This window comes from Trachurus japonicus, chromosome 15, assembly GCF_045865225.1.
Source record: "Trachurus japonicus isolate A0001 chromosome 15, Traja_1.0".
NCBI lineage: Eukaryota > Metazoa > Chordata > Actinopteri > Carangiformes > Carangidae > Trachurus > Trachurus japonicus.
The window spans coordinates 2,401,498-2,425,479 of NC_140921.1; the positions used below are offsets into that span (position 1 = coordinate 2,401,498).

Genomic DNA, 23,982 nt, shown 5'->3' on the forward strand with positions numbered 1-23,982 from the left:
TCATTTTTCTACGGTGGCTGACGAGGCGGGAAAAACTCAAAACTCAACTCTCCTCCGCTGTATCCGATTTTGATTTCTATTTCAATTTTTTTTTTTTATTTGCAGCTCGTTTCTCCTTTTGAATTTGTTCTGTATTTTCCTGCCTGTTTCTTTTTGCCCTCGTCAGCCACCGTAGTTTTTTCCGGTTTAAAGCTATAAAAAAAATAAAAATAAAAATAAAAAACGCAGCAAATGAATCATATAGTGTGTGAGATCAAAAAACCACGAGGACCTACGTTAATAATCAATAATTAATAATAGTTAATCCACAGAGGAAGTTTCTTTTCTTTTCTTTTCTTTTCTTGTCGTTTTGTTTCTCTTCTTTTCTCTTTGAAGCCTTTTAGAAAACGATTAGCACCGAAACGTTAGAAGAAGTGGAGTCTTGTGAGCGTTACACACACGGGGGCGTAAACTCTCGGTGTTAGTTAGTGGTGGTGGAGTTCGTCCTCCCAGCCAGCAGGGGGAGCAACACATCGTCAGACAGTCTGCTTTTCTTTTTTTAATAATAATTAGTGACACTGCTGCTCGCCGTCCGTCCATCAGGTGAGGCTGTGGAGCGACTGACCGACCAGCCGCTGCCGGTCTGAGGGCGACAGACGGTGAAGCCGCCGCTGCTAAGTGCTAACGTCTTTAGCTCTCGTCGCCGCGCTCTCCGCCGTCACCTCGTCCGCCTCGTGCTCGCTTCAGAGCTTAGTCCGTAGCGTTTGCATCGGCGCTGACAGGTGGGTGGAGGGAGGGGTAGAGGGAGGAGGGGGAGGAGGGGGAGGGGCACCTGTCACGGCGAGGAGCGTCTGGAGAAAGGAAAGATGGCGTCGGCTAGTTGTTTGCTAGCGTTAGCTCCTGAGGGCGGGGCTGGCGTTCCTGTCCGACTCTTTGTTCCCGTCCTTCATCAGAGCAGAAAACACCTGAGAGGAAACAAAAAGACGGACACGCTCAGGTCAACAGGCTAATTACAGGCTAATAACAGCGCTAATATCATGTTACTAACATGCTTATAAGAGCTAACAACGCGCTAATAACAGCTGATAACATACAAATAGCATTCTCATAATAACTGAAAACAGACCAGCAGCAAATTGGCTAATAACAGCTAATAGCATGCTAATAACAGCTGATCATAGGCTTCTAACATCTAATAACTGGCTTATAACAACTAATAATACGCAAATAGCAGGCTAATAACGGCTGAAAACAGGCTAATAGCATGTTTATAACAGCTAGTAACATGCTAATAACAGCTGATAACAAACTTATAACACACTAATAACAGCTAATAACATGCTAATAACAGCTGAAAACAGGCGTGTAACATACTAACATGTCTGGATAAATAAAAATGTATTTTCATGTGTTTTATGTTGTTATTTGTTTGTATAACCCTCCTGTTGTTCACCTGGGTCAAGGAAGGAAGGAAGGCAGGAAGGACGAAGGGAAGGAAGGAAGGAAGGAAGGAAGGAAGGAAGGAAGGACGAAGGGAAGGAAGGAAGGAAGGAAGGAAGGAAGGAAGGAAGGAAGGAAGGAAGGAAGGAAGGAAGGAAGGAAGGAAGGAAGGACGAAGGGAAACAAGGGAGGAAGGAAGGAAGGAAGGACGAAGGGAAACAAGGAAGGAAGGCAGGAAGGACAAAGGAAGGAAGGAAGGAAGGACAAAGGGAAAGATGGGAGAAAAAAAGGGAGGAAGGGGGGCAGAAGGATTGTGGAAAGACGGAAAGGAAAAAGGAAGGAAAGAAAGATGGAGGGAGGGAACAGATTCGTTCTAGGAAGGAAGAAGGGAGGAAAGAAGGAAGGGGAAAAGGAAGGAAAGAAAGATGGAGGGTCAATTGGATCAAAAGAGGAGGGAAGAAGAAGTGAGGACGTAGGGAAGGAAGGAAGGGAAAAAGGATTGTGGAAAGAAGAAAGAGAGAAAGGAAGGAAAGAAGGAAAGATGGAGGAAGGGAACAGATTGGGTCAATTTGACCCAGAAGGACGACAAGAGGGTTACGTGTTAAACTAACACATCACAGAACCTCCTGCAGCTTTTCTACCCCTGCGATGCATTCAGGGACCGTCTGTAAATCACAGCGTCTCTGACCTGGGCCCAGCGGCGGTTCCTGCTGATCATGTGCGTGCTGGCCATGGCGTTGAAGAGCGTGTGCGAGTGCAGGTCGTCGGGGAGACGCGTGAGGAACTGCGCGATGTGGATGAAGTCCATCTGCAGCAGAACGTCCTCGTACAGACGCAGGATGCCCAGACCCGTCCGGAACAGACTCTCCTCGCCGTCGCGGCAGAACACGTCCCACACCCGGCACGCCACGTCCAGCGGGAGGGACTTACTGTACAGCGTGAAGATCCTGGACACACAACACACACATTACACACACATTTACTGTGTATTTATTATCTATAAGTGATGATTCAGTCATTGATTAGGAACTCCTTGATCTGGTTTTAAGTGTAGCTCAATTCAGTCTGTCAGAAAAACATTAAAAACATCATCAAATATTCATTGTGTGACTGATACATTAATTATTAAATATAAATGATTAAAGATGTATCGAAGAGAGACTCCCAGGGAAGGTTTTAGATTATAATCTATTCATTTTATTATTTGTGTTTAGTAATATAAAACTTTATCGATTAAAATCATCAAATGCAATAACCAATACATAATTTATTCTACTTTTATTATTCAGAACTGGACTCGACAAAGCAGGTGCTTCTGATTCTTCATAAATGTCAGATTTTTAACAAGATTGTTTTTGTTTTTTTTGGTTCTTTAATAATAATTCTTTCTCAGTTTTTCTCGTTCTTTGTAAATAATTGATAAAATACAAAATACTTTTTTTCCCTTCTTCCCTCCTATGTGTTTGACAATTATGTGGCTTTATGCTTTTCATTCTCTGTCATTTTTATTTCCTTTATTCATTGCTGCTCCTTTCAAATGTTAAAAAAAGATGTAAACCATGTTGTTTGTACATGATTTTGTTAAATAAAGTCAAAAAAAGAAAGAAAAAAAAACCTGAGGGCAATAATACTGCAACAGCGCCATCTATTGACTTAAATAGGCAACTGCCGTACAATTACTAAATATAAAAACATCAAAAACATTCTTGTTTCTTTTTCTGCTGCAAAGATCAAACCAGCTTCAGTTTGACTCCGACTCTGTTTTCATGTCTCATAATTTTTCCTTCATGTTGATTTTAAACAGAAAGTGTTTTGATCTTTTCTCTTTGCCACCACTTTGTTTAGTTTTTCTTCTTTTTCTTTTAACTCCAACCACACGGAGGCCTTGGAGGATTCCTGTCACTGTTCTTGTTTCATGTTCAATAAAGCAGCAAGTTCGTCCATTATTCAGGGTTTTATTTTAATCGTAAAAAAACTAAACAAGTGTTTGATTCATTGTGATAAAGTTTGTACACTGAGGATTAATGCTGTTTATTGATTATTGATTATTGATGTAGAGTGACTCACCAGTCGATCAGGTAGAGGTCGGGGGTCAAGCTGTTGCTCTGGAAGTGGCTGAAGAGTCGAGGGAGATTCTCCTCAAAGAAAACCTCGAAGGCCGCAAAGTACTTCAACATCTGGCACAGAGGGGGAGGGGGGGGGTGAGACAGGTGTGCATATGTGTGTGTGTGTGTGTGTGTGTGTGTGTGTGTGTGTTACCAGCTCGTGGTCGACCCTGAAGAAGGCCATCTGACAGGGTTTGTTGAGCAGGTTGGCGAAGGTGATGAAGGCCTCGGCCTCCTCCAGGTTCAGGATCAGCACCGCTGCGATGAACGACATCCCCTGGACCTGAGGGAGAGCAGACAGCAGCTGACCTCAGATCAGATCAGACCAGCAGCACAGACAGACAGCTGACCTCAGATCAGATCAGCACAGACAGCTGACCCGGTTTTTCAATTTCTCATACTAATCTTCAGCAATTCAACTAATTTTCAACCATTTCATACAGATTCAGCCTCCTTCTTACAAGTTCAATGTTTTAAATCTATTCCAGCTGTTGCTTCAACTACACGTATGATAGCAATAGTTCATTAGTTTTCTTTACTTTCAGGTTACCTGCAGATTTCAACTCTTCGAAATATTCAACTGTTGCACTTAAACATTCAGGATTTCTACATTTTTCTACCTTTTTGACCTTTAAAAGGCAGGTTTTATATGTTTCAGCTTTAGTGTCAGCCTTTTCAACATTGCTTCAGCAGTTTCTTCAGCTTATTCAGCTTTGCTTCAGTAATGGCGTTCAGCTTTCAGCAGCACAGACAGCTGACCTCAGATCAGCTGGTCGGTGTCAGACAGAATCAGACTTACGTATCCGATGTCCGGCCGGTAGCAGGTGTAGGCTCCGAGGACGCTGTGGAGGAGGTCGTGGTACGGGCCGCCCTAGAGGAGGAGGAGGAGGGAAGGGGTTAATATAAGAGGAAGAGGAGGAGGAGGTGATGAAGACGAAGCTGAGACCAAACTAAACTCAGCTGTAACGTGCAGCCTCCGTCTCCTCACATCTGTTCAACATGTGTCACAGGAAACGCTCTCGCCGCTGACTTTTGTTGTGGCGGTGAGTTGAAACCTGTTCAACTTTTACAACAGCCCGGTGCTCGTCAATGTCACTTTACCCCCACACTGACCAATCAGAATCAAGAAGGGGCGGGACATACGTTAATATAAGAACAATCTGGCTGGTTTTGCCCCGATTTCCCACCGTCCGACCAAGGACAAAAATCGGATGAAATCGGCCGAATTTTATGGCTCTCAAGATTCTCCTCTGAGATTCTCCGGTGGTGTGAGGTTAAGAGTCAAATTCCTCCGACAATCGGCTCAGAAAACGGTCGGAGCCGACAATCGTAAATATTAAACATGTTCAATATTCACCTGACCGTTTTGATGAAAAGTCGTCTTTTTTGAATATCGTTGCACACCAGACACAAATACATAATATATGTTCTTAGCTTCTGGAGGTGTATATTCATGGATGTACATGTTTTTATCAGGTGGCAAAGCAGTTTCCCCTTGGGGATTAATCAAGTTTTCTATCTATCTATCTATCTATCTATCTATCTATCTATCTATCTATCTATCTACAATACGATCAAAACTGTTCAATCACAGAGTTTTTTATCTTCATGTGTGGGGTCTCTCTCTGATAAAACATCTGTTCAGATTTAGAAAATCTTTATGTGTGAACCAGGCGTTACCAACAACAACAACACGACGGGGGCGTGGCTCGGTTTATATCATGACCTGCTGGTTGTGAAGGAGAGCGCTGTGGAAGTGTCTGTACCTTCTGGAAGATGAAGAGCGAGGGGAAGGTTCTGGAGATGTCCAGTTTGATCAGGTCCAGACTGGACTCTCTGTCGGCCAGAGACGCTCCTCCGTCTGGAGACACACAGACACAGACAGAGACGGGTTTACAACTTTACCTCATAATGATGTTTATTAACACTTTATTAATAATAATAATAATATTTATAACAACAACAACAACAACAACAAGAGTCCTCACCGCTCTCACTGTCGTTGACTGAGCTGGTTTCACTGTAGCTCCTCCACTTCTCTTTGGCTCTGCACAGGAAGATCTCATACAGCTCTGCACACACACACACACACACGTTTAAAATTAACATTGACATTTACAATACAATAAACTCAGTTTGGTCCTATAGTTTTGAAATGTGAGGAACTGGAAACTCCTGCTAAACTCTTTAAACGCGGAGTTAAAGCAGCGGCAGGAACCGTATTACTGTTCTGTTCTATACGGGCGTTACAATAAAGTTTAGAAGTCAAATTCAAACTGCTCACTATTGTTTTTACATTAAAGCAGCTGAATGTGAGACTGTGGACAAAACTGTTGAAACCTGATGATGCAGAGATGCTCCTGACGTGATTGGCCGATTGAGGCCAAAACATAAACATGATTTGCGTTTTGTGCTGCATTAAAAAGTTTAAATGTGAATATTCTGGCTGCACTGTTGTTATTATTTCAGATTAACACGATTTATGACATACTGGGTGATTTTATGATGATTATTTCGATAAATTTCTTACGTACAGCTCCTTTAAAGTCAAGTTAATATCAGAAACTTTGACTTTAACTCATGTGTTGCTTCAAGTTTCTCGTTTAAATCTCTACAGACTGCTCGGTACTCTTGTTAAACAGAGTAAAATAGATGATAATCGCACCATTACAATCTATAATCAATAATCACTGATCAGTGGTTCGGTACCTGGAGTGATGTTGAGCTCGTTGCCGATGGCGAGGCTCCACACGCGGCCTCGGACGCTGGGGGGGAGACCCTGCCACCACAGCTCCCGCACACGCCGCGTCCCCTTCCTACACACACACACACACACACAGTTAACTACCGGTATGTAAACATGCTGCACACACACACGCACAGAGTTAAAGGATAAATTCTGGGCAAATTCAAATCTTGGCTGTATGTTCCTAACATTTTAAAAGAAGGAATCTGAAGATTTTCAGTTTAATGACTCCTGTTTTTGCGGACCTAAAATGTTAGGAACATACAGCCCCGAGGTGAATTTGCCCAGAATTGTCCTTTAACTCTGTAAACATGCTGCGCACACACACACACACACACACACATACACACACAGTGAGGACACCTACATGGAGTCCCAGTGCGGCAGGATCTCGGTGTTCCAGACCACCATGGCGTTGGAGATGCTGTCCTCCTGACGGTGGCGCTCCTTCATCTGACGCTTCTTCTTCTGCGCCTCTTTCAGCTCTGAGGGTCACACACACACACACACACACACACACACACACACACACACACATATATACATCAACACACACTGACACTGAACACCTGTCTGAGCTGCAGCCAATCAGATCACAGCAGTCTGAGTCTGAAAAATGTGCAGTCAGATTTACTGTATGTGTGTGTGTGTGTGTGTGTGTGTGTGTGTGTGTGTGTGTGTGTGTGTGTGTGTGTGTGTGTGTGTGTGTGTGTGTGTGTACCTCTCCTCTTGGCTCCTGCCACCATCTCCTCGTACTCCAGTTTGTGTCTCTGAGTTTCCTCCTCCGACTTCGCCGGCAGGTTCCTGATGGACGACACACACACACACACAATCACAATCACAATCACACACACATGCGGTGTCACCTGTCAGGTGTACAGCCAGCCTCGGGGTCTCACTGTTGCTAGGCAACCACTGAGCTCTCTCTCCTCCTGTGGAGAGGGACCCTTGTGCAGGGACAAGGGCGCTGCCATAGCTCAGCTCTCTGGCCTGTCTAGCCTCTACCTGCTCTTTTTACTAAACTTAACCAACTCCTTTCTTCATTGCCTAACCCTAACCAAAGCACCGCCAAAGACATTTCATTTCTCTCTCTCTCTCTCCTGGTCTGCTGTCAGCAGGAGCGGCGCGGCTAGGCAACTGGTAGTTGTTAGCCGTTAGCCGTTAGCAGCGTTTTTTAATAACTCAATATCCGATCAACGATCATGCAAAAAAATATTTGGTTAGCTCAATCATGTTGTAACTAAGATATCCGCTGGAAAAAAAATATTTTATCATGGACATTTGAGTTACTGAGTTGTTTTTTTAATCTAAGAAATGATACGCACGAAGAAGAGCAACTTCCGGTTGTGACTTCCAGTATGGATGAGCTGAGCTAATGGTGGCGCTCTTGTCCCTGCATACGGGTACTCATATATATATATAAATATATATATATATATATATAATAAAAACGTAAAAGTTGATGCAGAATGTGGTCACAGGAGCAAGTTATGTTTACGTTTTATTATATATATATATATATATATATTATTGTTATATATATATTGTTTTTATTGTGTGTTTTATTGTGTGTATATATATATATATATATATATATATGTATATATATATATATATATATATATATATATATATATATATACACACAATAAAAACGTTTGGTCTGTTTAAAAGAAGCTAAAAACTGCCCAAAATCCAGTTGATCAATTTATCGTCACTTTCATGAAAAACCTCGTTTAACATGTTGCTCCCTGGACAAATAAAAGGGAGACGCATTTAAAACAAGACAATAATCCTTAAAAAGAAAAAAAAAAAAAAAGACGGCAGCAACTTCGATTAGAAAAAAAATAAAATAAAATAAAAATAAAATAAAATAATAATAATAATAATAATAATAAAATAAAAATAAAATAAAATAAAAATAAAATAAAATAAAAATAGTTCAAAAAAATACATTAGAAATAAAATGTACCAGTTGCAGTTAGTTGGGGAAAGTGCAGGTGCATCTGTGTGTGTGAAATAGTCTATGCCTTTTTTTATTTTAATGTGTCAGGTGGTGCACGGCCTAAAAGTTTGGGAACCGCTGCAACAGATCATTAGCCTGACAAACCAGACTACATCATTAACATGTCTAGTCTGGCAACGAGCGGTAGACCTCAGCTCAATCCAGGGGGGCGGGATGAAGGCTGTCTTTCAAACTGCCTCTGCACCAATAGGGTAGCGCTACGACCAATCAGAGCAAAGAGCAGGATGACGTTAGCCTGACAAGCCAATTAAAATGTATGTCGTCATGGCGTTAAGCACCCATTGATTATTCTACAGAAAAGAGCTATTCGTAATGTTTGTAATGTAAAGTACAATGATCATACAAATGACTTGTTCTTGAGGGCAGCAGTATTGAAATTCCTGGACCTGATTAAACTAAAAACTGTACAAATTGCCTATATGACTGCAATGGACAGTTCATCTGTGAAAGTAGACTCCAGGAAGAATAGCGATGGCCTTTGCCAAAGCTAATGGAGATCTAAATAAATGAAATGAAATGAAACATAATCAATTACCTGATTCTATACAAGGTCTCTTCTGTGAAAGGGAAAGTGCCAACAGATATGACCTCCGGGGTAAACATAAACTGGCACAGCAGCTCACAAGAACGACCCTTAAATCTATGTGTGTCTCAGTTTGTGGAGTAATTATGTGGAATGGTTTGGCTGAAAACATTAGAAATAGTAAAAGCCTGAGCGAGTTTAAAAGAAAGTTTAAACAGCAGATGTTTGATGTGTACAGTAGGGAAGACGGTGGTGGTTAAATTAAATTAAATTAAATTGATTAAATAAATACATGAATAATATAGGACAAATGTAGGACTGTTGAGGGAGCTCGCAATGCTCCTACTTCAATGCTTTTTGTTTGTTTGTTTGCTCGCTTGTTTTTTTTTTGTTTTGTTTTGTTTTTTTTGTTGTTGTTATGTATGTCTCGATGGTGTCTTTATGTGGGGGATGGAAATTTAAAAGCTATGCTTCGTCCATCCCCTTTTCACACCAGGTGTTGTTGTTTTCTAACTGTGCTGTTGTTGTATTGGTATGTTGGTGTCTGTAGTTTGTTCTGTTTGGTTAAAAAAAAAGTTAAAAAAAAAGTTAAAAAAAAGCCCGCCCAACGACTCTCTAAACAGATAGAGCGCTGTGATTGGTCAACACAAACGGTGTTCGAGACTCAAAAAGTTCCTATGGCTCGTTTCTAGACCCACCTACGGAGCAAAGAGATCTAGATCAAGGCAATGAAAGGTGAAGGTGTGTGTGTGTGTGTGTGTGTGTGTGTGTGTGTGTGTGTGTGTGTGTGTGTGTGTGTGTGTGTGTGTGTGTGTGTGTGTGTGTGTGAGACTCACGGCGGCCGGTCCTCCAGGATCAGAGCGGTGGTGGACAGAGGCTCAAACTCCAGGTTCTTCCTCCTCCCTGCAGCCGGGGGGCGCTGCGCTCCCGACGCCATGGCGACCGCTGCCTCGTCCCCGTCGTCGTCTTCCTGCTGCTCCTGAGGGACAAAGATGGAGGACGAGACGTCACGGGACGAATCCGTCTTCTGCTGCTGCTCGTCCTCTCATTTAAATAAACTAACTAACTAACTACTGCTGCTGCTGCTGCTTTGTTTGTTTTGGGTTTTGAAGCTGCAGCTGTGTGTGTCGCCACGGTGACGGTGCTGCTGCTGCTGCTGCTGAGGCATCATGGGTAACGGAGGATTTAAACTGATCATACGAATATAAAAAACTACAAAACTTTATTTGATTAAACTCACTGAAGTCACATGATTGTTCCTCTGAGTCTGTCTGTTTGTTTGTGTCGTTGCCGTGGAAACGCAGACGTTTGAATTTCACGGTGAGAATCATTTTGAACGAGAATCTTCACGGTGTGTGTGTGTTTAAAGGTCAACATCTCCATGGCAAGAGGTCAGAGGAAGATCATGGGATGCGATCGAGAGCTTCGAGGTTTTATGCTTTTGAAATAATAATAATTATAATCAATCGATTTAATTTTATCGGTTTAATTCTTGATAAAGTTTCTCTCTCTCTGTCTCTGTCGTTTGTCGATAAAGTTTAAAACGGCTTGAAACGTGTCACATCTTTGTCATAACAACACGTTATTGTGTGTTACTGAGAATAGAAACGTCTCACACACACACACACACACACACACACACACACACACACACACACACAGACAGTGTGAATAAATCTGTGTGTGTGTTTTTTCTAGCTACTTAATGAATGTGTCTGTGTGTGTGTGTGTGTGTGTGTGTGTGTGTGTGTGTGTGTGTGTGTGTGTGTTCATTGCTGTGTGTGTGTGTGTGTGTGTGTTCATTGACAGGAGCAGCTGTAGGTCAACAGGACAACAGGTCTTTTATGAGCTAGTTTGTGTGTGTGTGTGTGTGTGTGTGTGTGTGTTTATGTGTCACCAGCAGAGGGCGACACACACACACACACACACACACACACACACACACAGTCACGTCTGCATCATGTGACTGAGCTGCTGCTTCACTGAGACAAAGTTCAGACTCAGAGTCAAACTGGTTCAGCTCATCGTTCCATAACAAAAGATGAAAACACAGTTAAATGAGTGAATGATTGACGGATGAATGATCTGCTCTGTCATTGGTTGAAAACGTAAACACGCCATCGTCACGTTAACACAACGTAAACAGGCCGAAGAGAGTTAGTAGAGGAGAGATTGCTTTGCAGTTTTTTTTCCCACTAAAAGGGATAGCTCAACATTTTTGCAAATTGTTCCCATTGCCATAATCCCTATAGTCGTAGCAGCAGTAGGTTCGTTACCTTTAATTGTCGGTGCAAGCTGTTTTTAGAACGGTGGAGCAGAGCCGTGAGCTGCTCAGAGCTACGCTACGGAGGCTCATTATGGGATTTCTTTGGTTTCCCATCATCATCAAACTCATCAAATACACAATCCAACAACTCCACAACGCTCTGGTGGACAAGTTGTGACCTGCACATTCACCATGCTATGAGATAATAACACAACGTTACCACACAGAGTTGTTTTAGAGGGAAATTCATGCAAAACCACTGATGCACGTTGCCTTCAGGGACAGTTTTTCATCATCAGTCTCTGCATTTCCCTCTAAAACAACTCTGTGTGGTAACGTTGTGTTATTATCTCATAGCGTGGTGAATGTGCAGCTCACAACTTGTCCACCAGAGCGTTGTGGAGTTGTTGGATTGTGTATTTGATGAGTTTGATGAGGGAAACCAAGAAATCCCATAATGAGCCTCCGTAGCGTAGCTCTGAGCAGCTCACGGCTCTGCTCCGCCGTTCTAAAAATAGCTTGCACCGACAATTAAAGGTAACGAACCTACTGCTGTGACTATAGGGATTATGGCAATGGGCCAGTTTGCCAAAAATGTTCTTGGTTTCTCTCATCAAACTCATCAAATACACAATCCAACAACTAGAGATAACACAACGTTACCAGACAGAGTTGTTTTAGAGGGAAATTCATGTAAAAAACCGCTGATGCGCGTTGCCTTCAGGGACAGTTTTTCATCAGCAGTCTCTGTATTTACCTAACTTTGTAGTGTTTCAGTCAAACCCGCAAGTCGTGTTTTTCCGACCTGTTACCCGTGAAAATGAACTGTAACGGCCGTCAAACCCGTAACTTCCGACCCGTTTGACTGGAAAGCACCTTTAATTTGCACATTTCCTACAGACAGGCTGATAACTGATCGATCAGTCTGATACAAACATGGTTTTAACATTGATCCTCAGATATGTGACTGATCTGTATCAGAGCTTCAACCTTTTACTGATCAACAATCAATAACTGTGATTATTGATCGTGTCCTCACTGCAGCTCTGCAGGAGACTTTTTATTTAAAGGCAGTTTGAGTCTCCTCTTCCTCTTCTCCTCTCCCTCCTCTCTCCTCATCCCTCTCTTTCCCCCTCTTCCTCTCTCCTTCTCCTCCTCTTCCTCCTTCTCTTTCTCTTCCTCTCCTTCCCCCTCTTCCTCTCTCCTTCTCCTCCTCTTCCTCCTTCTCTTTCTCTTCCTCTCCTTCCCTCTCCTCTCGTCCTTCTACTCCTCTTCCTCTCCTTCCCCCTCTCTCCTCCTCTTCTTCCCCCTCTTTCTCTCTCCTTCTCCTCCTCCTCCTCTTCCCCCTTCTCTTTCTCTTCCTCTCCTTCCCCCTCTCTTCTCATCCTTCTCCTCCTCTCCCCCTCCTCCTCCTCCTCCTCCTCTCCTTCCCTCTCTCTCTCCTCCTCCTCCTCTTCCCCTTCTCTTTCTCTTCCTCTCCTTCCCCCTCTCTTCTCGTCCTTCCACTCCTCTTCCTCTCCTTCCCCCTCTCTCCTCCTCTTCTTCCCCCTCTTTCTCTCTCCTTCTCCTCCTCTCCCCCTCCTCCTCCTCCTTCTCTCCTTCCCTCTCTCTTCTCCTCTTCCTCTCTTCTCCTCCTCCCCCTCTCTCCTTCTCCTCCTCTTCCTCTCTCCTTCTCCTCTTCCTCTCCTCCCCCTCTCTTCTCCTCTTCCTCCTCCTCTTTCTCTTCCTCTCCTTCCCCCTCTCTCCTCCTCTTCTTCCCCCTCTTCCTCTCTCCTTCTCCTCCTCTTCCCCCTTCTCTTTCTCTTCCTCTTCTTCCCCCTCTCTTCTCATCCTTCTCCTCCTCTCCCCCTCCTTTCCTTCCCTCTCTCTTCTCCTTCTCCTCCTCTTCCTCTCTCCTTCTCCTCCTCCTCTCCTTCCCCCTCTCTTCTCCTCTTCCTCCTCCTCCCCTCCCTCTCTTCTCCTCCTCTTCCTCCTCCTCTTCCTCTCTCCTTCTCCTCTTCCTCTCCTTCCCCCTCTCTTCTCCTCTTCCTCCTCCTCCCCTCCCTCTCTTCTCCTCCTCTTCCTCCTTCTCTTCCTCTCTCCTTCTCCTCTTCTTCTCGTCCTTCTCCTCCTCTTCCTCTCCTTCCCCCTCTCTCCCCTCCTCCTCCTCGGTGTGTGTGTGTGTGTGTGTGTGTGTGTGTGTGTGTGTGTGTGTCCTACCACCTGCTCTGTGAACAGCTGTGTGTGTGTCTAAGCCGAGAGTGTGTGTCATTGCTGGCAAAGTCGGACACAGAGGGGTGAATTGTGTGTCTGTGCGTGTGTGTGTGTGTGTGTGTGTGTGTACGTTGCCTAGCAACCACACACACACACACACACACACACACACACACACACACAGACTAAATCCATTTCACAGCCTCCATGTCGAATGTAAACAGTCTCAGGCTTCAACAGACACACACAGACCAACATCTGGACTCAACAGCTGCTCACAACTACACAACTGCAACACACACACACACACACACAAACACAAACACACACAAACACACACACACAAAGTCTCAATCAATGACAAATATTGTCCACGCGCCCTTGAACGCCTCACTACAGCGGCTTTAATCGACCTGAGGTTAAACACTACATTACCCATGTGCCTCAGCTCCTGTCACCATAGCGACCGTCACCATGGCAACAACCGATGTGACTGTGTGTGTGTGTGTGTGTGTGTTGTTTATTAACAAAGGTCCCACCTGCTCCGTGGTTGTCGAGGACGACGGTGAGGGGGCGGAGTCTTTAGTGGGCTCCTCCTCTCTGCTCGCCGACGGCCCCGTTCCCGTTCCCGCCGCCGCCGTCGTTGCCGTCTTGCCGAACAGTCGCCACCCTGTTGCATTGTGGGACGCCGCCTTGGGCTCTTTGGATTTCCTAGAAAATAGGCTCCTGGGGGAGGAAGAGACGGAGATGAGTTCACTGAACCAGGAAAAGTCTGGAAATCTGAGACACAGAGTGGGATGTAAAGAGAAGGAGGAGGAGGAGAAGTAGTAGAGCTACTGTGTGTTCGCCATTTTGTAGTGTTGTTTGAATTCTCTGCGATTAATTTCATCCACTATGTAGTGGACAACAAAACACCCACAATGCACCGCAAAATTGAGTGAACAAGCGAAGTACACGACTTTCTACTCGTATGTATCCCACAATGCAATGCGGTCGTGTTTTGCACAAGGGGGCAGTTGTCGGTCTGAGAAGTGAAGCTCACTTCCGCGTTCAAAAAACTGCAATCCCCCCGGCTTCCTCTGGGGGCTGGTGTCAGAAAGCAGCATTCCCCATAGACCCCCATGTTAAAATCACCCACTTTACATCCTCAGTAAACATGTTAAAAGCCTGGTGTCAGAACGTTTTTTCGTCTCAACCGATAGTTTCTACCCCCGCACACACTCTGAGGGGGGTGAATTTTTTTTTAACTCTACCGTTTTACTGTTATTAGGTTAAAACTCTGACCAATCAGGGCGTAGAAACGTTGAGTGACAGGTCCGAGCAGCTCCGTGGACAGCTGCTTGGAGGCCAGTGAGCGGGTTCTCGGCCGGCCAATCCAACATGGCGCTGTTCAGGCCGCCATATTGGAGTCACAAAAACAACTCCCCAAAACCAATGGGTGACGTCACGGACGCTACGTCCATTCTTTTTACAGTCTATGGTTTTGCCAGAGAAGAAGAGCAAGCTAATTAGCATGTTAGCTAGGATTTCTTTAGGTTATTTACCAGTAAACTCCTCAGACGTATTTGCCTTCGCTCCATTTGGCAGCGTTAAATCAATCTAATTTAACTGTAGTAGAATATGTAGTAAATACCAGCTAACAAGCTAAGCTAATAGCCACAGAGCTGTTACAGCTCACGGTCGGGACACACAACAGTAGTTGACCAAACCAAACTTCAGATATTTCAACAGTTTATTGTCCCAGAAACACAACCACACAGAATCTCATCCTCAAATGTCCCCGCAAGTGTCGGTTTTTCTTATTTTCTTATTTTATTTTTATGTGTCTGGTTTGTTTACATGATTCTCGGTGCGTCTGCTTCCGTCACAGCAGTAGGCTAACACGCTAACACGCTAACACCTGGCGCATCTGCTGACGCAACCACGTCCAGAAAATGACCGTCTAGTGTCCGGATTCTCCTCCTGTCATCGTTCCCTACATCATGTACATGATGTAGTCCACTATATCATATACATGAGTGGATATGGAGTGAGTGAATGTGTGAATGATTTCGAACACAATTTAGAAGTAGTAGGCTAGTAGAAGAACAAGAGACAACAGTGGCCTGGCACTTTACAGATCACATGCACTTTATGTATAGGTATGAATGTGTATATGATTGTGAACCACTGTATAATTCTTGTGTATTTCTGTCTGTTTGTGTGTTACCTGCCAAGGGACTACGGATGCAAATTAGCAAGTTGCTAACTCTGACGCATTTACATTTGTGCACACGTACGAATGTTCATTAATGTGTATTGTCCCTTTTAAATAAATAAATAAAATAAAATAAAAAAGATGTTTCCTAGTTTCTCTAATGATTGACAGGTGACAATGAGACAAAGTCCTGGAGACGAAATCAAACAGAAAAACTACGAGTCGCCACAAACTGAACTAAAACTGTTTCAAACTCATCAGTGGATTTTATCAACGACTTTGTTCTGAGTGAAGAGTCAGGAGACGAAAAGTAGAAACACTGATTATTGATCCACAGACTCAGAACTAACGACTGGAGTTTATCAGAGACTGAAGAAAAACTGATTCAGTTCCCTAAAGAGACGCTGAGGATGAACCTTCATCATCCTCCTCCTCCTCAGTCTGACCGCAGTCCAACAGCTGCTGCAGATGTTCTGGCTTTTTACTGAGGCTGGAGGAAAACACACAGAGCCAAGCTGCCGAATCGACAGATTTAACGTTCGTGTGAGACGACGAGTCTGAAGAGAAAAGAGGGAAGAGGAGAGAGGAAGTGAAGACACAGACACACACACACACACACACACACACTAACCTAACACACACACACAGACACACACTGTGCCAAGTAGACAGCCAAGCAAATATTTTTCCTCTCTTCTCTGCAGGATCAAGTTCCTTCACTCTGAAGCAGGCGTCAAAATAAAGTAGAGCTGCAACAATTAACCGATTAATTGAACAATAATCGATTATTAAATTAATCGTCAACTATTCTGATAATCCAATAATCGGTTTGAGTACTTTTTTAAGAAATAAAATCCAAATTCTCTGATTCCAGAGTTTTGGAAAGCGAAGTGTTTTCACACTACATTTCCCATGTTCCCAAATTCTTGGACCGACGCTAGACGGATGAAAGTGAAAACATTTGCCAAGAATGTTTTCATTGATCAAGAATGAAAGTCGGAGGTTGGAAGACGATCAGATACCGTCGTAGTTCCGACCATAAACGACGCCAACTAGTGATCCAGTGGCGTTTTTCTCATGAGCCGCCGGGCAGCGTCCGGGAAACTGAAACTAGGAAACGCTGGACGAGTCGACCACTAAATAATATCAAAATAACTATAAAGACAAAATGATATATTTATCTAAAACGGAGCCATTAACAAGTGGTAACGTAGATTCATCCACATTAATATGAGACTTTTATAACCAAATACAAACTCCTCAGGGTCTCTTTATATGTGAACATTTCTGGTTTCTTTGTTCCTTTATGACAATAAACTGAGTCTCTCTTTGGTTTGTGGACAAAACAAGACATTTGAGGACGATGTCGTCTGGTGGTTTGAGAAACACTGATCTACCTATAATAAAGAGCTGAAGAAAGAGTTGCAACTGATCAACTCAGATAATCACAAGAAGAACGTTTTCCAACTGATCAATAAATAGACATATTAGATTTACTGATCTATGAGTTCAGTGATGAATATAAATGTTTTGTCAGGATAAATCAGAAGTTGAAAGTTTCTTCTAGTTGAGATATAATCAGTAAGTTGTCACAGGCCCCTCCCCCCACTGTGACCATGTGACCATGTGACCGTGCGGCGGCTGAACGAGGAGTTTGTTTTCTACCTGACCTCAGAATCGTCTCAGACGTTTCTTTACTTTCACACAGTGAAACTCAACAGGAACAGAAAAGAGGAAGTTAGAGAGTCGTCAGGCTGCAGCTGCTAACACTATGGTAACTACAGTAACTATAGTAACTACAGTAGGACAGAGGACCACGACCACACTGGTCTGAACATTATTAAGTCAGAATATTATGAGATAATAGATGTGATTTTGATCTTAAACTCATAATATGTCCAGAAAATCAAACAGAATTTTACAAGAATGAACAAAATATTATGAGAATAGAGACGTAAAATTATAAAAATGTCAGATAAAACACTCATAATGTGGATATGGTGGTAATTTAATAGGAATCAAAGTCAAAACATGACAAGATACATGACACGAAACGTAGTTTTACAGGAATAAAAGTTGTAACCTTGAAAATAAAGTCATAATATTACGAGAATAAAAGCAACTTTGAGATCAAATTCTTTATATTTTAAGACAAAAATAGGCCTATGTCAGTTATAAAGACAAATATGTCGCTTTACAAGAATGTCAAGAAAGTCAGAATATTAGAAGAAATATTTGGAATAAAATCTAAGAATAAAGTCCAGATGGTTCATTATGTGTTTTTATTTTAAATCAACCTTAACGAGGAGCCTGACTCCACTTCAGATCACACATGTTTTTCCTCCTGACAATAAACAAATAATCGTTATTAAAAAAACACGCATAATGAGAATATAGTGGTAATTTTATAAGAATAAAATTCAAAATATGACAAGATATATTATAAGAAACATAGTTTAGTTTTACAGGAATAAAAGCTGTAATTTTGAGAATAAAGTCATAATATTACTAGAATAAAAGCAATTTTGAGATTAAATTCTTTATATTTTAATAAAGAAATCTGTAGTTTATGAAAACAAAGACGTCATTTTACAAGAATAAAAGTCAAAATATTAGAAGAAATATTTGGAATAAACTCTTAGAATAAAGTCCAGACTCTGACTCTATTTCACTTCACAAACGTTTTTCCTCCTGACAATAAATAAATTCTCTTGTTATAATAAAATGTTGTTATTGGAGCTTCCTGAACCCACAGAGAATCAAACTCTGAGCTCAGAGCTTCATTGATCATCACTGATCAGATAGTTTATTGATCGTCAGGTCGAGCCTCAGCTGAGGAGAGAAGATGAAGATGAAGGAGGTCGAGTCGTCATGGAGACGCTGCGTCGTCTACATCAAACCGAGCCTCAGATCAGAGGCTGCCTTGTTCTCACACACACACACACACACACACACACACACACACACACACCTGTAGCTGTGACAGAAAGCCCCTAGACACACCTGTTTGTGTGTGTGTGTTTAAGAGTGTGTGTGTGTGCAACAGGATCTAACCTAATTCTGAAAGTGCAGCAGACAGGATGTGTGTGTGTGTGTGTGTGTGTGTGTTTGTGTAAATAATTAAGCGGGGAGGTGATCAGTGCTAATTTAATCTGCAGCTCCCGAGGTCACGTGATTTAGATTCATCCTCTTTATTCTCTGAGTCCAAAACCTTAAAGGGATAGTTCAACATTTTTCAGCAAATTGGCCCATTGCCATAATCCCTATAGTCATAGCAGTAGGTTCGTTACCTTTAATTGTCGGTGCAAGCTATTTTTAGAACGGCGGAGCAGAGCCGTGAGCTGCTCAGAGCTACGCTACGGAGGCTCATTATGGGATTTCTTGGTTTCCCTCATCAAACTCATCAAATACACAATCCAACAACTCCACAACGCTCTGGTGGACAAGTTGTGACCTGCACATTCACCACGCTATGAGATAATAACACAACGTTACCACACAGAGTTGTTTTAGAGGGAAATACAGAGACTGTTGATGAAAAACTGTCCCTGAAGGCAACACGCATCAGTGGTTTTGCATGAATTTCCCTCTAAAACAACTCTGTGTGGTAACGTTGTGTTATTATCTCATAGTGTGGTGAATGTGCAGCTCACAACTTGTCCACCAGAGCGTTGTGGAGTTGTTGGATTGTGTATTTGATGAGTTTGATGATGAGGGAAACAAAAACAGGTCAGTGAACGCACCATCAGCTCTGGACTCGGAGTCGAGGTTAAAATAAAGTCACATTCCTGCTTCTATTCGCTCCGTGTGAGGTTTTCCCAACGTTCCTCCTCCCCGTCTGTCTGGAGATTTCCTCTGAGAAACCAAAACCAGGAAGAAAAAAACCCAGATGAGACGTCGTCCAATCAGATCAGGAGGAGGATGAGACAACGCTTCACCGTGGGAACTGAAGCCGTTTAAAGGTCCAGTGTGTCTAATAATTAACAAAGTTTATTGGCTAAATCTGAATCTGACACTGGTATTCATCATGTTTCTCTATGTTCATGTAAACGCAGCATCCAGGATATGATCATAAAGGATTTTTAAAGGAATAGTTCACCAGAAAATGAAATTCATTCAGTCATTATTAGTGACTCCCCCTCATGCCGATGAATACTCCGGAGTAGTTTTTTATTCCTCAAAGTGCATCTGGAGACCCGGGAGGCCGGTTCCTAGTCCAACCAAAACTTTATATGAGTATCAATAGGGTCTGACACAAAAACTACACAACAACCATTTAATATTCCTCCACACTGCTCGTCCACTGCAATCCAAGTGTCCTGAAGGGAGATAGTCCAGAGTTTACTGGAAACTACCTCATTTAGGACATTTTTACAGCCTCAACAGTCCTGGATTGAATTTGCCTGGGGAACACATCATCTTTGAAGATAAAACCTGTCTTTTAATGTTGAAAGGAGAATGCTCCAAATGTTTTATTGTGCTTGCTTTTATTGAAAGCTTCCTTTCCTTTTGCATCGAGTAGTCCAGAGTTTACTTGAAACAACGTCATTTAGGACATTTTTACAGCCTCAACAGTCTTGTATCGCACCAGGAAAATTCAATCCAGGACTGTATGGCTGTAAAAATGTCCTAAATGACGTCGTTTCGGCTAAACTCTGGACTATCTCCCTTCAGGACACTTGGATTGCAGTGGACGAGCAGTGTGGAGGAATATTAAATGGTTTTTGTGCAGCTTTATGGACGTTTTTTGTGTTGGGCCCTATTGACACTCATATAAAGTTTTCGTTTGACTACGAACCGGCCTCCCGGGTCTCCAGATGCACTTTGAGGAATAAAAAACTATAATTGAATGAATTTCATTTTTTGGTGAACTATTCCTTTAAGAACGAAGAACCGGGATGGAAACCAAGATTCTGCTGCTCGTTCACTTCTGTTTCCTCTTTCTGCTGAAACTCTGGGACAGTCTGACGTCGACAGCAGCGAGAGGTGAAAGTGTTTCAGTCCACAGAGACGGAAAATAGAAAAATAAGTTTGTTTTCCACTGATCAAACTGTCCAATCAGACCCATAAGGAAAGAACTGATCTAATTAAGGATTAAAATAATTAACAGGAGGAGAATCTGACTGTTTAAATCCCTCTGGCTATAGGAATATGAGATAATAATATAGAGTATACCTACTGTAGGTTTACTTACAACCATCATTTAACATCATTATTATTATTGATTATTAAATGAATAGGTAACATCTTGTAGCTGTTGCTTAACACAGAAACTTACAACTCATATATAGATCTTTAAATCTGAGGTTTTATTGTCAGTTTGTGGCTTTAACTTTGACTATTAAAACAATAATAAACATATTTTAGCTGCTGATTAGTTTTGTTTTTAACAGAGGAAGCTACAAACTGAAATATTGATCTATAAATTTGAGGTTTTATTGATTAAACCCGTCAGTCTGTTGCTATAATTGATTATTAAATCAATAATAAACATATTTTAGGGGCTGGTTTGTTTTGTTTTTAACAAAGGAAGCTACAAACTGAAATATTAATCTATAAATTTGAGGTTTTATTGATTAAATCTGTCACTCTGTCAAACCTGATGAAATGCTGCATTCACTGAAATCAGGTTTTTTTATTTTATTTTATTCCTGTTGTTTCCTTAATGTCCCAGAATCAGTTTAGGAGTTTACAAACAGCTGAGGAGTGACAGAGTTTTATTTTTTTATTATTTTATTTCACACTCTTGACTTGACTCACATGACTACGGGTCCTTGTGAGGTCAGAAATAGAGTGTGTGAGTTTGTTTAGAGCTGGTGGTTGTTTGGTTTCCTGGCAGCAGCTGCATCACTGAGCTGTGTGTTGACACGAGCACCATGTGTGTGTGTGTGTGTTGATGCTGATGCTCTTGATGCTCTTGATGCTTCCTTTACTGATGTAACTGACTCACCAGTTGGTAAAGTATTCTGCTTCAGCCCATCTGGTAGTAAGAACAATTGTAAAATCTGTGCTCTGTTCCAATGTAACAGGCTATTATCTCTGTTTCTCCTGTCATATTTTACTGGAATAGTCGTGTAAATGACTTATGTTGGGAAAAAAATCCTTCTTTATCAAATTCAAATATGATGATCTAGATCTGAAGTGTGACTCCCATACTGAAACTGTTATTCATCTGTTTTGGAAATGTGAATATACCCGTAAACTGTGGCAAGATATTTGTAGATTCATTTTAGATAATAACCTATCTGCTGTGATTTTGAGCTCCTCTTGCAAAATGTCCTTTTTGGCTTTGTAAAGAGTGACACTGCAGCTGAAAAAGAAGGTTTTTTAATGAATCTAATTTTAATTCTTGCAAAGTTTTACATCCACAGGCGTAAATTTGCCAAAGTAAAAACCCTTTTTTTTGTGTTTTCATGAAAGAACTGGAGGTGTAGGCCTATAAGTCAATATCCTCTGCTAATAACAAGAAAGCTATCAAAACTATAAATCTGTGCTATGTATTTATTTTGTTGTTGGGTCTATTTGTTATCCAATTGTTATTAATGTGACTCTCATCATATGGTTTGATGCACTGTTAGTGTATTTTGTAAATCAATAATAAAGTTGATGGGGGAAAAAAACATGTGTGTGTGTCAGTTGTTGTTTTTTTTCACCTGGTGAAGAAATCAGCGATGCCGAACCTCTTTGGCATCAGCCGGGACTCGAACCCGTCCCCTTGCTGCTGCTGCAGCTGCAGCTGGTCGCTCAGGTCCGGGAGTTTGTCCGGTGCACTCTGCCTCCGTCCGGCCTCCAGGGACCGGAAGTCCTCCCCCCCCTGCAGCCCCATCCCTCCAAAATAAAAGCCCCTGACGTCCTCATCGTCGTCCGGGGACAGCGGCGTGGCGTCGCAGCTCAGGGACACGACGGCGTGATGGTGCTGGTGCTGGTTCTGGTTCTGGTTCTGGTTCTGGTTAGTCCTCAGGGTCCGAGGCCTGACGGGTCGACTGAGGTCACCGAGGTCCAAATCCTCCTCCTCTTCCTCCTCATCTTCCTCCTCTTTCTCCTCCTGCAGCTTGGCACTTGATCCAGGGGAGCAGCGGGAGGACGCGGCCGCTGCAGCCGGAGAAGGCGCGTCCTCCCCGGGGCAGAGTGGCACCGACCTCCCGCTGGAGCTGCAACCAGAACCAGAACCAGAACCTGAACCATTCTCCAAGAAATGAGTCTGACATGAGTCCGTGTTCACAGTCAAACCAACAATGTGCAAACCGCCGTTGACGTGGTGGTGGTGGTGGACTGTCATCACCTCCTCTTCCTCCTCCTCCTCTTCCTCGATCCCCCCGTTGGGCATGTTCTGCTGCTGCTTCCCCGCGCATGGCAGCTCCTGGCCCGGGTTGTGAGTCCTGCAGCAGCCGCCGGTGCTGGTGGTGGTGGTGGAGGAAGCCACCGAGCCACCGCCCGGAGCTTCCCCCGAGTCTGAGTCTCTCTTCCCCGCAGGACTCGGAGCCTCCTGTCGGCCTGAAACCCGAGCTCCGAGCACAGCTGGACCGGAAGCAGCTGTTGCTTCTCCTCCCTCCTCTCCTCCTCTTTCTCCCTCCTCCTCCTCCTCCTCCTCTTTTCTCCCTCTTCTTCTCCTTCTTTCTCCTCCTCTCTCTCCCTCCTCCTCCTCCTCTTTGAATCCGTTCATCAGGCCCACACACCTGTCAGTCACCTCCTCTTTCCTCTCCTCCTTCTCCTCCTCCTCCTTTACCTCCACCAGGTCCAACATGATCTCCTTGTGCTCCGAGTAGTCTGTTGTGTTTACATTCCTCCCGTTACCGGCGTCGGTATGACCCTTCCCGGCTTCCTCCTCTTCCTCTTGACCCCCACTGCTGCGGTCTTTGAGGGCGATGATTTGGGATTTGTGACACGCTTTCCTCCCTCCTTCTCCTCCTCTTTCTCCTCCTTCTTCATTCTCGTTCAAGTCGACAAACGAGCCTCCTATTCCTCCTCCTCCTCCTCTTTCTCCTCCTCTGTTCCCCTCCTCCACCACCTCCTCCACCTCCATGACGGCGGCGGCTCAGCGCAGCAGCTCAGGCCGCCAGACGAGCGTCGGCCGCGGGCGTCAGATGGAGCACCGTCCGGCCCTGAGCTCCGCAGCAGCAGCAGCAGCAGCAGCAGCAGCAGCAGGTTTTGTTGTTCTGGGAGGAAGGGGCGACCATCTTTTAAACGTTACCTCACCACCGGCCTCATGACTCCTCGTCTCTCTCTTTTAAAAATAAATAAACGAATAAATAAATAATAAATAAATAAAAAGATCGTTAACGTTTTCCTCCGACGCAGCAGATTAGATTAAATCCCTCCGTGTTGCAGCAGCAGCAGCGGCAGTAGAAGCGGCGGCGGCGGCGGCGGCAGCGGCATTCCGGCCACAGTCCAGCGCCATCTTGAAAATACCCCAACAATGACGTCACCCCTCCTCCTTCCTCCGCTCGCCGTGTTTTGATTCGCTGAGAGGGATCAGCGGTGACGCCTGCCGGTCAAAGCCCGGAACT

General features: G+C 43.4%; 1 protein-coding gene across 1 annotated transcript; it reads right to left on the reverse strand.

Moving 5' to 3' along the window:
- Nucleotides 1–381: 381 nt before the first annotated feature.
- On the reverse strand, nt 382–23,596 carry tbc1d12a (TBC1 domain family, member 12a). The gene is made up of 13 exons (XM_085799210.1): nt 22,129–23,596; nt 13,818–14,004; nt 9,656–9,798; nt 6,992–7,074; nt 6,638–6,755; nt 6,234–6,340; nt 5,513–5,596; nt 5,291–5,385; nt 4,324–4,395; nt 3,679–3,807; nt 3,487–3,596; nt 2,108–2,366; nt 382–944 (listed from the first exon to the last, which is right to left on the reverse strand). The coding sequence occupies exons 1-13, from the start codon at nt 23,496–23,498 to the stop codon at nt 873–875; spliced, it is 2,829 nt and encodes a 942-aa protein (XP_085655336.1). The 5' UTR covers nt 23,499–23,596; the 3' UTR covers nt 382–872.
- Nucleotides 23,597–23,982: the final 386 nt, after the last annotated feature.

Coding starts and splice junctions, on each gene's coding strand:
- tbc1d12a (XM_085799210.1), bottom strand. CDS start 23,498: ATGGAGGTGGAGGAGGTGGTGGAGGAGGGGAACAGAGGAGGAGAAAGA. Junction 14,005..22,128: donor ATCGCTGATTTCTTCACCAG/GTGAAAAAAAAC, acceptor TTCCTCCCCCAG/GAGCCTATTTTCTAGGAAAT. Junction 6,756..6,991: donor GGCAGGAGCCAAGAGGAGAG/GTACACACACAC, acceptor TGTGACCCTCAG/AGCTGAAAGAGGCGCAGAAG.